This window comes from Hemitrygon akajei, chromosome 1 (genome assembly GCF_048418815.1).
Source record: "Hemitrygon akajei chromosome 1, sHemAka1.3, whole genome shotgun sequence".
Lineage (NCBI taxonomy): Eukaryota > Metazoa > Chordata > Chondrichthyes > Myliobatiformes > Dasyatidae > Hemitrygon > Hemitrygon akajei.
Genome location: NC_133124.1, coordinates 189,176,029 through 189,192,268, shown reverse-complemented (window position 1 = coordinate 189,192,268; position 16,240 = coordinate 189,176,029). Strand labels below are relative to the sequence as shown.

The 16,240-nt window shown below is 43.2% G+C and overlaps 1 protein-coding gene across 1 annotated transcript; it reads right to left on the bottom strand.

Moving 5' to 3' along the window:
• Positions 1-1,812: 1,812 nt before the first annotated feature.
• On the bottom strand, positions 1,813-14,679 carry mak16 (MAK16 homolog (S. cerevisiae)). Its single transcript, XM_073057185.1, has 10 exons — positions 14,535-14,679; positions 11,829-11,878; positions 8,685-8,794; positions 8,184-8,248; positions 6,229-6,380; positions 5,720-5,774; positions 4,431-4,505; positions 4,081-4,176; positions 2,841-2,906; positions 1,813-2,247 (listed from the first exon to the last, which is right to left on the bottom strand). The coding sequence occupies exons 1-10, from the start codon at positions 14,547-14,549 to the stop codon at positions 2,053-2,055; spliced, it is 879 nt and encodes a 292-aa protein (XP_072913286.1). The 5' UTR covers positions 14,550-14,679; the 3' UTR covers positions 1,813-2,052.
• Positions 14,680-16,240: the final 1,561 nt, after the last annotated feature.

The following is a 16,240-nucleotide window of genomic DNA, read 5'->3' as shown; positions in this document are numbered from 1 at the left end:
GTGGTCATTGTCCAGCTCCTTTCAGATACTGGAATTTACCCTGCAATGGTCACTATGGATGGTTTGTATTCACTCACTTCTGCTCAGGAAACCTTGGCTCAGTGTCAGCACTCATTCTCAAATGACATTACAGGGTAGCGTACAAAAACTTCCACACTCGGCTACTAAAACAGGTGACTTGGCCAAATGGGTAAAAGCTTTTGCAAGTCATTCCAGAACTTAATTAGGCAGATAAAGGCATGACCAACAAAAGGGTAGAGCAAACAGGAGTGCGGAGATCTCGGCATTCGAAGGGCTGTGGTTTTCAGCCAAACTGCTGAGAAACTCCAGCGTGAATATTTGTGGAACCATAAGACAGTCTCTTCAGGCTCTGTGCTTGGAAAGCATTGTTAATTCATGGAAGAACATCAATGCTGAATACTGAAAAAGTTTCCTACCTCCCAATGTAATTGCACTACATAAGAAATAGCAGTAGGAGGCCATTGGGCCTGTCGAGCCTGGTCCGCCATTCAATAAGATCATGGCTGATCTGACCATGGACTCATCTCCACCTTCCCATAACCCTTAATTCCCCTATTATTCAAAAATCTATCCAGCCTTGTCTGAAATATATTTACTGAGGTAGATGCCACTGCTTCACTGGGCAAAAAATTCTGCAGATGCACCACTCTTCGGGAAAAGCAGTTCTTCCTCATCTCCATCCTAAATTTACACTCTCCCCCCCCCCCCCCCCAAAAAGCTTCAGGTTATGTCCCCCATTTCTAGTCTCACCTACATGTGGAAACAACTTCCCTGCCTCTATCTTATCTAACCCTTTCATAAGTTTCTATAAGATCTCCTCTTTCTTCTGAATTTTAGCAAATACAGTTCCAGACGACTCAATCTCTCCTCAGTCTAACCCCCCCCCCCCCCCCCCATCTCTGGAATCAACCTGGTGAACCTCCTCTGCACCGCCTCCAAAGCCAATATATCCTTCCTCAAGAACTGTAAGCAATACTCCAAGTGTGGCCTCACCAGTACCCTGTATAGTTGCAGCATAACCTCCCTGATCTTAAATTCACTCCCTCTAGCAATGAAAGTCAACATTCCATTTGCCGTCTTGATAGCCTGCTGCACCTGCAAACCAACCTTTTGCAATTCGTGCACAAGCGCTCCCAAGCATGGTACCTCTGGGGGGGGGGGGACGACAGCCTCACAGCTTCCAATATCAGAAAGCTATTCTGAGAGCATTAGCAGGATAGTCAGAGAAAATGTTCCAACACCACACTAACTGTGCACATGCAAATATAACTATCCAAACAACTACTTAAACGTCAATTTAATTGCCAAGGTCCATATCATCAACATCTGGGGCAAACACTCAACTGGTCAGTATACTGCAGCGTGTAACTCGTACATCTCTACCATCTGAACACCTTGCCATTAACTACAAGTCAGGAATGTGACAGAATGCAGTTCCAACACCAACAGCACTGCAGCAGTTTCAGGATTCACCACAGCCTTCGCTCAGGCAAACAGGGTTGCGCAATAAATGCTGATCTTGCAAATGATACACAGATTCTAAAAACTAAGTAAGAAAAGTTCCTAAGATAAACACACAGAAGGGAATCTTTTTTCTAAAGGTCAACAAGGACTGAAGGAATTCTCTAAACATCCATTTAACTGTGCAGTTACATACCAGCCAACCTTACCTGTCATCGTAGCCGCTGACACCAGCTGAGTATACCAAGATAAGTGTGTGATAAATACTGTCAATTACTGATAATTGCAGTCTGGAAACTGTATTACAATTAGTGGAAAATCTTTCTGCAGTTACGTAGTTCACTCGCATTTTTATTCATAATTTTATACAAATGACAAAACAAAAACCAATCCGAGTCACATTGCAAGGAGACAAAACAGTTCCAGCTTTCCTTAGCCAAGGCCTGTTGAAGCAGCAATAATGCTGCAGTAATGAGGAGGCCATTCCGTATACTTTGCCTAAAATATCTGTACATTGTACTTAGTGTCCGCATTTCACTAGAAGCAAGACCAGTGCTTCTGATGAGGTGGTCACGTACTCATGGCTTTGACCGCTGGTTCTGTCTCCTGCTCGTATTCAATTTCTACAAATGGCCGCTTTTTTCGGATAGGCCCTTTCACCGGAGTCTTGCCCTTCGATTTGGAGGTTTCTACCTCCATTTCCTGCTCATCGCTGGATTGCTCCGATCCCTCCTCATCTTCGCTGTCCTCTAGTTTGTCCATGGCCTGTAATGCATGAAAGACCAGCTTCAGTTACATCAGCACTACTATGTTCTGCACTCATACACAACCCAGCCCCAGCCAGTGTCTGATATGAAGTGGTCCAGACTTTTAACAGTTTTACTTTTATTTCAAAGGTGCTGCCTCATGTTGGGATACACTTTCATAAGCTGATCTCTCCGGCTCCTTCGTGCAATTACTCCTAACACATCAACAAAATACAAGGCTACTGAAGCATATGACAGTGGGTCATCCTGCCCATTCATCCACTTGTCAATGGTCCCATCAGGTGGCAATCATTTGTAGGATGCAGGCAAAGTTAAATATTTAGTTAACGTTGAAGGGAAAACAACTTAGCTAATTATGAACTGCTCTGGAATGTGCAGAGTGCAGCCTGTCAATATATTTTACGTCAAAATAAATCTGACCAATAGAACATTGAGGGGTGGAAATTGTTATGTTGGCACTTAGTGGTAAATTAAACTAGACAACTGCATCTCATTTGGGATACTGGGGAATTAATTCAGAAAGAACGGGCACTCCACCCATACCCACACGCCAAAATTCAATTCCACCCAAGATCACCACTAGATCATTACCTCAAAGTCACTCAGGTCACTCTCGTCCAGTTGGTCATCCTCCACGTATTCCACCTGGCCAACATCCTGTACAGGAGAGAAGGCCGAATATTGTCAGTAGTTCCACAAAACCCTCCAATTCCTGATCTGGAAGAGTGATTTTTTAAAAGCTCTGGATACATCACAGGAAACAGAGAAACAAAGAAAACCTACAGCACAATACAGGACATTTGGCCCACAAAGTTGTGCTGAACATGTCCCAACCTTAGAAATTACTAGGCTTACCCATTGCCCTCTATTTTTCTAAGCTCCATGTAGCTATCCAAAAGTCTCCTCCAGCCACAGGAAATAACAGCTGCAAATTCCTTGCAAAATGCAGGTAAATCTACATCCCACATGTATCTAATTCACATCAACTAACTTTAAGGGCAAAATGGTGCAGCCACCCTTACAAAATGCTGATATGAATTCTTCTGTGCAAAGTAGAGTTTATGTTCAGACTCCCTGAAGACTTGGCCTACCAACCCCCCTCCAGGTGTGTGCCGCATCCCTTAACCGCTCTCTACATTAATACCCATTGCCCCAATGTTCCCTGTTGGAGTTGTTCACTGAAGACTTGCACTGGTTTCTCTTGAATCAAAGTTGATAATGGACCTATACTTAAAGATGCTGCTGGTGCATCCAAGGGTAGGGTACTTGCTCACCCACACAATACACTTTAGCAGAGAAGAAAGAGTTAAAGAATTAAAGCACTGGGAAAAAGAAACATTAGCTGTCCACTCTACCTATGCCTCTCATAATCTTACACGCCTCTATCAAGTCACCTCTCATCCTTCTTAGTTCCAAAGAGAAAAGCCCTAGCTCACTCAACCTTTCCTCCTAAGACCTGTACTCTAATCCAGGAAGCATCCTGGTAAATCTCCTCTGTTTGGTTTCCATATCCTTTCAATAATGAGGTCTAACAAGAGTTTTACAGAGCTGCAATATTACCTCACAGCTTTTGAGCTCAATCCTCTGACTTACGAAATCCAACACCCCATACACCTTCTTAACCACCCTACCAACTTGCACAGTAACTTTGAGGGATCTGTGGACTTGGACCCCAAGATCCCTCTGTTTCTCCACAATACCAAGAATCCTGGCATTAACCCTGTACTATAACAGATATCACCAGAGCAACCTCCAACTTCTATCCAAGTCAACAGGATCAGACACTAGAGCGGAGGAGGTTGTACTCTAGTCAACTAATCTCCACACTTACTTCATCTTCCTCCGAAGAATCAGACTCACTCTCTGCATCTTGTTTCTCCAATGCTTTATCAAAAGCATGAACAGGAAAATTGTAGATGTCTTCATACTAATGAGAGAAAAAAGCGTTAGCAACTTATCAAATGGGGAGAAAAAACTTCACATGTGGATCCCCAGATTTTCTTCTCCCTCATACAAATTGTGGCACACAGAGGGAATGAGAAAGAAACCAGCAGATCAATCAATACATTTCCCTAATATTCCATCGCAAGGTATGAGTATCCTATCATGTTCCTGCTCTAGGTAAAAGGACAATTATCTTGTTGGAATTTAAAAACTAAGACCTTAAAAGCAGCCACTCACCGTCCCCTGCTTCAGTCGCTCCAGTAGTTCCTTCTCAATGGCATTGTCTAGTTGAGCTGCAATCAGAGCCTTTTCCTGCAAGACACCAATCAGACTTATTACACTTCAATCTCTAGCAAAGAAACCAGCCACCGCAATCAACAATGTGCACTGATAACTGGGAGAGCCGAGCACCTTGACTCAATTCAAACCAGGGATGGATGTCGAGGCACTGGCCAAGCCACAGAAGGAAACTGGACATTGCAGGACAGAGAATCTGGAGATTGTTCTCCTTAGAGGATAGAAATCGAAGTGGAAATGCAATGAATGATTTTCACAAGAGTAAATTAGGAGAGCTCATTTGCAGTGGCAGGTACAGGAGTGATCAGGACACAGGTTTAAGACCAGAGTTTATAGGGTTGAGTGCAGAAGATAATCTGTGTTATGATTTGGGTGCCGTAAGTTAGTGGAACAGTCAGAAAAAAAGTTTGGTAAAGAACTGGATACTATAACATTTTTTTATAAAATCAAGGCTATGAAGAATAATCAAGGGGAAAGGGCATGCAATTAATGTGATGACATGTGGTTGATTTGATGTAAAATTCTACATCATGCTGTGCCCACAATATAACAAACATACTTTGGCTCCTTAAGGTTGTTACCGTTGGGGATGATAGTGGGGACAAGTTCCCACTACCTTTTAAATACGCCCAATGGGAGTCTCAAATTGCTTCTGGCAACTAAGTCCTGCTCCTGACCTTCACAGGTGGCTTAGATACTAAACCCAGTGGAACTGACAGGAGAAGGGGCAAAGGTGGGTTACTGGTGCCCTAAAGCCAGCCGTTTTGGGCTCATCAGCCGTAGTCAGCAGCTCATTGAGAAGGAAAACTCAGATCTCAAACCTCCGCTGTCTTGCCGCTATACCCATTCACAGGGACGGCTTTGGGAGTAGACCCCAGGGAAAAGTCCCTGATGCAGTCCTACGTTGAGTTCCACACTGACTGGCAACTCCTGCAACGCCAACGATGCCAAACTATATCGGCCTCTGCCGTTCCTTTGGATACATCAGCTGCGTGGAGAGGGGGAGCCTGCTACACGGGCAACAGCTTGCTCTCCATATCTTGCTGCCCTGGCTTGGGTATCAGCTTGACAGCTGGGAGGCAACATCCATGGTCAGCCTTCGCTGTACCATACCAGCAACATTAGTTTTATATTAGATGGAGTTTGAAGACCGAACTGTCAGGAATTAACAGACAAAGACACATCACTATGTTCATCCAGCTCACGTGACAGTACACAAGTATTATTACCTCTCTTCGCTTCTCTCGGCGTTCAACTTTCTTGCTTAAAGGTACCAACTTCCTCCTTAAGAAACAAAAGTTTACAGTTAGGTGAAGAGAAGCTTCCTATGAACAGATCCTACCCCATCCTTTAGTGAACTGCACCATGGAACACCAGCTACTCACCACAGTGTAGTCAAACGACACTGTGTGTCTTCTGCAGTAATTTTGAAAATATTCTGGGTTTACATCACTGGAGGGTTCTTAACCTCTAAACATCAGCTGCACAAACAGTTTGGTTGTACTCAGATTAAAATTAGCTCTAGTAGGCAGAATCCAACGTGGGCTAAATAGTTACAGCATCAAGTTCTTTACAAGCTGACAAAATGTGGCAGCACGCTCAAACAGCCTGACATTGTAGATCCCAGTTCCCATCTCTGATCTTCAATGGACTCCACTGATGATCCTTTGCCCCACACCCAGAACCACAGCTCGAATTCTGATGAACCAGACACCAGACTCGATTAAAAGTTACTTACTGCCTCTTGAGAGTCAGCTTACGGATGCGGATCAAGTATTGGGTGATCTTGGTGAAACGCTGCTTGCACTTGTGCCTGATGAAGCGGGGCCAATAGAGGAGGTGCTCATCGATCTGCTCCAGAGCTTTCTCATAATTTTTACTCAGCTTTACCTACAAAATATCAAGCAAGGAACTGACTAATCTTGTCCGTTAGACAAAGGGCTGCTGTTTATTGACTACAGCTCAGCTTCCAACAGAATCATACCCTCAGTTCTAATCAACAGCCTCCAAAACCTGGGCTTCTGTTTCTCCCTCTGTAACTGGATTCTTGGCTTCCTCACCGGGAGAACAGAGTCTGTGTAGATCAGAAACAGCATCTCCTCTTTGCTGACAATCAACACTGGCGCACCTCAAGGATGTGTGCCTAGCCCACTGCTCCAATCTCTACACGTCCATGATTGTGTGGCTAGGCACAGGTCAGATGCCATCTATAAATTTGCCGATGACACAACTACTGTTGGTGACAAGGTGGTGTACAGGGGTCAGGCAGATCGTCTGTTGGTGTCGCAACAACAACCCTGCACTCAGTGTCAGTAAGACCGTGGCATTGATGGTGGACTTCAGGAGGGGGAAGTCAAGGGAACACACACCAGTCCTCATCGAGGGATCAGAAGTGGAAAGGGCGAGCAGTTTTAAGTTCCTGGGTTTCAACATTTCTGAGAATAAACTCTTCTCGAGCTTCCAGCCAGGTACAGGTATCGAAATCCAGACGGCTGGCAGACATATGCAAGACACTTCTACCTCAGGCGCCAGTACCAGCAAGACCTTACGGGTCCCCTAAGATACACGAGGATGTCTCCCCCTGAAATCAGTGCAATGGATTATCCGACTTACTAACTCACTAAGCATTTAACATGAACTGGACCGACTTTGTACAAACGATAACCAACGTCCAGCTGACCCCAGAGGATATGATAGTCAGTTGCCATGTGGTGTACTGTTCATGAAAGTTCCCATTAAGGCAACTTGGCCCTCCTGTGGTCAAGGTTTGATAAGGATACCACTGACCTTTTGGAACACACTCTTCCTCTGTAAGGGAAACTACTATGAACAAACAGACCAAGTGGCCGTGGCACGGTCCTTGTCGTCAGCTATTGCTAATTTCCACATGGAGGACTTTCTGGAGAGGGCTCCGAGTTCATCACCCTTACACCCCAGATGCATCTTCAGATACATCGATGACACTTCATAGTGTGGCCTCATGGACTCCAGGCATGAAACTAAAGAGGAACTCTTTGGGCTTGAAACTAAGCGGCATGTGTGACGTAAATCTAAACCTGCGCATCAGTCAGGTAACATCATCACTACTGTAAAGTATGGTGAAGGTAGCATGCTATGGTCATGCTTTTCAGCAACAGGGACTGGATAACCAGTCAGGATTGACGGGATACGAGCGATCCTGGATAATAACCTCCGCCCCTCTGTCCTTTCTGTTATACTTTGCTCTGCCTTGTTACTGTTTTCACTCTGTACTATCTCTATGCATTGTGTAATGATTTAATTTCTATGAACAGTCTGCAAGAAAGGCTTTTCATCGTACTTTGATACACGTGACAAGAATAAACCAATTCTAATTATACCAATTTTCTAGCCTCCAGCAGTAACTGCATCATGTTACTTACAGTTAAGTTGCTGGTTTTCACATCATACATGTAATATTCTCCATGTGTATGTACCTTATCCACTGGAGGTATTAACTAACACTTCCCCCCCCCCCCCCCCACTTCTACCCTCTTTATAACACAAGCATCAGGTGTTAAGGATTTGTCAGGGTCAGGATAGTGAGCAACAAGTGTTCTGACCAGATGAAACAAGCCAGGATTAATTTTACACCACAATGCATTTCACACACAGGTAACCTAATGGGATAGAAGGAACCAGCACTTAATATTCAAAGGAGAACAAGATTCTCACCCGCTCCCACATCCGAGCTGGAAAGGCTGCTCGCTCTATTGTCTTCATGTACAGGAAACATTGACCTGAAGGACGGAAAACATCAGGTTTAACCTGCGACCGAAGAGCAAACACATTCACACCTCACATTAATCCCGATGAAAGGAGATGGACCACAACCCCAGCAGGAGGAAAAATTCACAATCTGAATTCAGAAATGGACAAAACGATAGGCAAACTCACACAGAAATACCAACTGCACCTAGTTTCCCTTGGCATAGGACACAGCAGCTTCTTTACATTGTGTGTTATACAAAACTGTTCAAGTTAGTTACGATTTGACTAGATTTACTGATAATTACATTACTAGCTCATGCTGTTGTTCATTAATAGTTTCGAGCTCTTTATCCTTTATCAATCATATTAATGCAAGTGTTCACATCTGAAGTACAGTGACTGAAATGAGGCTGAGGATTTGCACTACAGAAAAGAGAGGTTTGCTCAACAGGTCAGTTGTCTTACCTTTCTCTTCCTTGATAGTTGCATACTGACTATTGGCCAGTGGGCAGGATGAACGATTACACAGACCCGTGATATTGTACTCATTGCGACAGAAACTCTGAGTTTTGGCTCTGCAAACAAAATAAGTAAAGTTAGAAAGAACTACAAAGTGCTTCACCTTTGCTTTTATGAATGAGGCAAAACGTGGCAATTGAGTTCAATGTAGATAACTGGGAAGTGAGGCACTCTGGACTATGGAAAGGGAGTACATTAATTAATAACAAACAAGAGAACATCTGCAGATGCTAGAAATCCAAGCAACACACACAAAATGCTGGGGGAACTCAGCAGGCCAAGAAGCATCTATGGAAAAGAGGACAGTCGATGTTTTGGGCCGAGACCCTTCAGCAGGACTGGAGAAAAAGAGATGAGGAGTCAGAGTTAATAATTAATATAATTTTGACAACGTATTTAAAAGGAGACATCTCATTTTATATACAGGCAAATTCAAAGATGATAGAATAGATTCACATAAATGTTATTTTACGTGACACAGAACATGAAAACATGAACATGTGGCAAAACACTGATTCACTTGTTAAGACAGAGCTACAGTAACTATTCACAACTCTGCTCACCACAGTTCAGGAAATTGGGAAAGACACTGGAAACATGAGATGTTGAAAAAGTTTGGACTACTCCCAGAGCATGGAAATTTTAAGAGTTAACCAGGATCTTTTCAGCTCAGTGACCAGTTACATGGAATGCCACAGGGATCAGTTCTAAGGCCTGAACTATTTACTATATTTACCAATATAGTTCTGCTGCAGTCAAATTTGCCAATGACACAAAGGTGGGTGGGTTGGCAAGTTGTGACGACACAGGGAGACGTAAACAGGTTAAGACATTGTTGGATGGAATATAATACAAGGTTAATACAGAAAGTTAGAATGAAAGCAATTTTTATTTAAATAGCGTTGTGATAAAAAAAAGTTTGAAAGTCTGGGAGCATGGAACACAAAAACATTCCATTAACTTATTACAGCAAATGATAAGTTAACGGAGCACTCCTTTATTGCAAGGAGTATGAAGATGGAGAGTCTTTCATGCAACTTTACAAAGCACCAGTGAGGTTGCAACTGAAGTACTGTGGAAAACTATCATCTCCACGTTGACGGAATAACATTGGAGATGGTGCACAGTGAGCAGGCTGCGTCTGCACATAATGGACTGCAGAAGAAAGAAGGGTAACCTTTTGGGAAGAAGACCGTGAGAAGGACTGACTGGGTGGATGCTGAGAAGGCAATTTCACCAATGGGGTTATCAAGGATTAGGATTAATACCTGCAGATTAAGGCTCGTCAATCATGAATTTTTGGAATTCATTCTTTTTGAAAGCTGTGGATACATTCACAGCAAAGAGTCACAGGCATTTAAACAAAGGAGAACAGGGAAATGGTCAAATCACAAACAAGAGAAAATCTGCAGGTGCTGGAAATCAAAGTAACACACACTAAACACTGAAGGAACTTAGAAGGCCGGGCAGCATCTATGGAAAAGAGTAAACAGCTAACGCGTCAGGCCGAGACCCTTCATCAGGACTGGCAGGAAAGTGGTGTTGAGACCAAGATTTGACTGGCCATGATCTTACTTAATGGTGCTGACTGTACTATTCCTGCTCCTATTATTGATACTTCACAGAGATTTTAAGATATGGAGTTCTAATATAGGTATTACTGCTGGGAAACTGACCAATAATAGGGATTACAGATTCAATGGGATACGACTTGGAAAGACAAGAAGAAATCTTTTCACTCAGTTATCTGGATCTAGAACCTAAAAGTGTGGTGAAATGTGATCTGAACAGGTAATTGAGGACAAGGAATGCACAGCATTAGAGACGAAAAAGCAAGGATTTAGGACTAAATCTGACTACTTCCTCCTACAATCACTTTGGACACATTCAGCTGAAATTGTCCCTTACCAGGTCTAATTCCACTTGGCTTTGTTTTACTGAGTACATTCCCACAGTAACTGATCTGATCAATACAGTTACATGAATTAAGAGAGTAAGAGTAGATGCAGGGCTTGAAACTATGTGTCAACAGGCTCAATAAACCGATTAGAAAGGCTGGCTCTGTTATAACTGGACACGCTGGAGGCTGTGATAGAACAAAGGATCCTCCGGAAAATCCTGGCAATTCTAGACAACGTTTCTCACCCTCTGCCTGCCACTTTGGCTGAACAGAGGAGCACTTTTAGTAATATACTTGGACTGCTTTACTCCAAAGAGCGCTATCTGAGGTCATTCTTACCCTCGGCCATTAGGCTCTATAATGAGTCAACCTATAGCCGGGGACGTGATGACTCCCCTCCTGTTAGACTGTTTGAGGTAACTTAATTTTTATTCTTTCTTATTACTCTTCTAATATTTGTATATCTGTGCACCCGTAATGCTACTGTGACTCTGTAATTTCCTTTGGGATCACTAAAGTATCTATCTATATAAAGTATATAAATGGAATCTAAAGTATCTATAAAGTATAATGAACAAAGGTTAGTAGAGGTAAGCTACACAGAACTGTGCAGTACAACAGAAGGACCTTTGGCTCACAACACTGTGTCAAATTAAATGCCCAACTAAACTAATCCCTTCTGTCCACACAATGTCCAAGCCACTCAATTCTCTGCACTTTCATATCTGCCTCCATTACAACTCCGAGCAGCAAATTCCCCAGGTGGCCACCACCCCTTGTGTAAAAGAAACGTGGCCCTTGCATCTCCTTTGAACTTACACCCGGTGCCTTAAATACATGCTCCCTAGTATTAAGACATTTCAACCCTGGGAAAAAGATCTTAGCTGGCTCTCTTTTACCTCTCATAATCTTATAAACTTCCATCAGGTCTCCCCCCAGCCTCTGCTGCTCCAGAGAAAACAACACGTTGGTCCAAACTCTCCTTATAGCACCTGTCCTCTATTTTGTCTATTCCCAGGACCAAAATGCGTGGACCGTGGGCACAATAAAGATGCAGATCCTGCTGCTAAATCAATATTAATTCCATCTATCAAAGAACGGGGACCAATTCCTGCTCAGCAGCTGGGAATTGACACTACCGTCATTTTTATGCCACAATCATTCATTTTTTTCTGGATTTCCCAACTTACCTGACTTTGTAGGAACAAAACTGTCTGTTTCCAATAAGATCCCAGATCACCTGGAAAAGAGAGACTTGTTTATAACCCATTTCACTCCATCTTCAGCTCTCACAAACAGAATAAAAACAGAAGGCAAAATACCAAAACTGCAACCATCACTTAAAACACAAACAAGAGAAAACCTGCAGACGCTGGAAATCCCAGCAACACACACAAATGCTGGAGGAACTCAGCAGGCCAGGCAGTATCTAGGAAAAGAGTACAGTCGACATTTCAGGCTTTTCCTAGATTTCCAAGATTGCACTCATAAGCCACTTGAGAGCCCATAAATAGATCAGCGGAACAAAGACCATCATCTTCGACCTCGAGGGATAGCCACGACGAGAAGCCTGGCCTGTCCAATTCCTCCAGCACTCTGTGTGCGTTCATTAAAACAGAAACTCAGTGGATAAATCATTGCCGTTATATCAAGTGAAATCCTGACTATTCGTGCCTTCTTGAATGTAGGATTGAGATGATCTGGGGGGCATTATTGCTTTAAGACTGTGTTTGAAATCCTATTGGTTAAACAATACATATTAACATTTCAGTTGGATTCAAATGTTTGTGCTGATGCACCACGGCCTTGGCATGCCGTCATAGAGGGTTAAAACACGTTGGGCAGTGATCGGTGAAGTAGAGTATCCAGCACTGTCAGAATTTGTGCAGGATGATTCGTGGCCTCAGATGGTTTGACACCATGTACAGCCACAACACAAGAGGTACAGGACTGTCGTCTTCTCAGACAGGATAAAGCATAATTCGTTTCCACTCCCGTTCTGTGCTGACCAATGTGGGACTTGTAACACAGAGGGGGCAAAAGGTGCTTGCTAAGACAGGTGGATGAGCAGTTTCTGAGGTGGTGCTCTGCTTCTTCTAAGTTTAGCACTGGATTTCCTGTACCCAGAGTTACTCAGAGCCATACTAAATGCTCCTTTTCCATCCTTGTTAGTATTTTCAAAGACCTCGAGAAAATTCTCGTAAATGTTTCTGTCGACTGACTAATCTCTTCCTGTGGCAGGGTTTGGAAAAGAATAACTGTTTCTGAAATCCCTCATTGAGCACGGGACCAATGCATCCCACCAGTCCTGGGGACAATGGTTTAACAGAGGGCACTCGGCAATGGTTCCGTTATCCTTCTAATGGATTTTGCACATACATTGTTGGTGGTACCTCTCCAGTACTTTGAGCTATCTGCTGGAGGCTCTTCAAGTCCCAGAAGCAAGGATCAGTGCTGACCAGTCCGAGTCATATATACTCAATGGCCAAAAGCTGTGCAAGTGGAGATTCACCTCCTGCGAGAGGAGCGCAAAGTTTGCAAAGAGACCCAGTGTTTCTCTGTGAACCTCCACTATTGGAGGGCAGCAGCATACAATGGGATCCTCGCTTTTCAGGCGCTGAGTGTCAGGTAAACGGGCTTCCCTGAACACAAGGATTTCCAACCTTTTTTATGCCATGGGCCACTACCATTAACCAAGGGATCTGTGAACTGCAGGTTAGGAGCCCCTGCATTAACAGGTGAATGATAATGGAATTAGCTCTCTGAATGTGTGCAAACACAAGCATTGTTCACGTAAAGTATGCATGGACTTATGGACAACAGTCAAAGCGAATGGCCATGCATTTCATCACAGTACTCACGATCTTGTCCTGCGTTCAGTGTACATATACTCTCTCTTAATGACAAAAAAAGAAAAGCAAAAAAAAACTACAGCTGGAACTCTGAATTTTAAAAAAACACCAGTACAGTATATACTCAAAAGGTCAGGCAGCACATGTGGGGAGAGAAACATAGTAATTACTCAACAGGTCAGGCAGCGTTTGTGGAGAGACTGCAGAGGCTCGGGGTGTAGGGAGATGTAGAAGAGTGGGCTGAACTGGAGAGGATTTGTAAGGACGTCACTGTAGTATAGCGGCTAACGCGATGCTACTACGGGGGGGGGGGGGGGGTGCGTCGGAGTTCGGAGTTCAATACCGGCACCCTGTGGAATGCGTGGGTTTTCTCCGAGTCCAAAGATGTAACGGGTAGGCTAACGTCATTGTAAATTGTTCCGTGATTAGGTAGAGTTGAGATCCGGTTGGTCGGGGGTTGCTGGGCAGTGCGACTCGAAGGGGCCTATTCCGCATCTCTATAAAAATAATAAAATGATTAGACTTAAAATCTGTTTGGCTGGGACAATTTGGTATTGTATTAAAGGCACAGATGGGGTAAATAGTTGATCGTTGAATACTAAAGGTCTGAACGGGCAGCTGGTGGAAACAGACACAATATTGAACAGCAGAGATGGAGGGATATAGACTTTGTGCAGATCAAAGTGGCAATGTGGCCGAAGGGCTTGCTCCTGTGCTGTAACCCTCGCGGTCAAAGGGAAAACGTGCCAACTCCACACGGACAGCACCTGGATCTCTGGCGTTGTGAGGCTGTGGCTCTACTCGATCTAATTACGACATGAAACACAGCCTGTCTCTTCCCCACTACACGGAACCTGCTGAGATCCTCCTAGATCTACTGGTTTTATCACAATGCCAACGATGGCCGGGGCTGGGCGTCCGAGACCAGGGCTCCCCCTCCGCCTGCACCCGTTCACTATCACCCAACCCCCGCCCCTCCCCGAACACAGGCTATCCTGACTCCGGCTTGCCGAGCTCCTTTCCCCCCGGCCGCCGGCCACTCACATCGTCGTGCTGCATCGTGTCTCGTCACCGGGCCCGGAGACGCTCACACACGTTGTCTCAGACGGCTGCCATCTTCCGCACGCTCAGACCCTCGCGAGAGCCGGGCGCCGCCGATACGTCACCCTTGCGTAATGCCGCCTGCTGGCCGCCCGGGGGCGCTGCAGCCGGCATAGGGCGGCTGTAATTTTCCGGAAGATGTTGGAAACCTGAAACCAAATCAGGAGGCTCATGGATTTAACACAAGTGCCTCTTTCCACAAACTCCGTCTGGTCTTTTATTTTTCTTTTAACCTTTAATGGCAGTAGGCAGTCCAACGTAAAGGTGAATTACCACCAACGACTGCACTGGGGTGTGGTGCAGAGAATTGGGGGAAAAACCGCTACTACTTTTTTCAAATGAAAGCTAAAATTACCCCAAAAAAAACCATCAGATTGTAAATAGCTCAACCTTAAATTGTATTAAGGCATGTTTAGCACAAATAGAAGAAGAATTGACTAATTGTAAAATTTTCTCCCACTGCTCAGTGGGTATAAGACAATGAAGTTCTTTTTCCCATTCCTTCTTAATTTTTCCTGATACTTCTGGCTGTATTTTCATGATCATATTATAAATGATGGCTACTAAACCCTTCTGGCAAGGATTCAGAGCTAAAAAAAATTCCGTAATGTCCATTGGACATAATTTCGGAAAAAACTAACATGTTATTCAAGAAATTTCTAACTTGCAAGTATCTAAAAAAATGAGTTTTAGGCAAATTATATTTATTAGATAACTGTTCAAAGGACATAAAACTATTGTCTAAAAAAATCACGAAAACATTTAAGGTTGTACATAGGGCTCACATGTCTAAGGATAAACTTGCTCGATTTTATTCTTATGTTAATCCAACCTATGACAAATGTCATTCTGAATTGACCCACATGTTCTGGTCTTGCCCCTGCTTGCAAAATTATTGGAAAGATATTTTCAGTATTATTTCAAAAGTTCTGAATATTAAATTGCAACCACATCCTATTACTGCAATTTTTGGCTTACCAATGGTGGATAATAGTTGTTTATCCCCCTCAGCTCGGCGGATGATTGCATTTGTTACATTAATGGCTAGAAGATCTATCCTATTGAATTGGAAAGAAATTAATCCTCCAACCATATTTCAGTGGTTTTCTCAAACTATTTCTTGTTTGAGTTTAGAAATAATTAGAAGTGTTGTTTTTGACCCTTCAATTAACTTTGAAGAAACTTGGAGACCATTTATTCAACATTTTCATATGCGCTAAACTGACTTTTCCTAAACCTTACTTTTATTATCCTTAATTATTTGGATGGAGGTACGGAGTTATTGACGCTGCTGTGTATATTTGACATAATGCAATGGCCCATGTTGGTTAGGTTTTTTTTGGAGGGGTTTTTTTTCCTATTTACTCCTTTTTTCGTAATTACTATGAGTTTGGGAGGTTATTATATATGGATTATCATTTATTTGTATTTATACTTTAACCTATTAATTATGTATTCTCAAACTCTGTATCTTTGTTTCTCTTATGTTTGTTTAAAATTAATAAAAAGATATAAAAAGAAAGAAAGATTGTAAATAGCTCGCCTGGTCTCCCCACTGGTCCTATCAATTTATATTTGATCTTTGTTATTAATGTCTAATTATTTAATAGTTGTGCATTTATATGTGTGTTTAAAACGTTTTCAGTCAC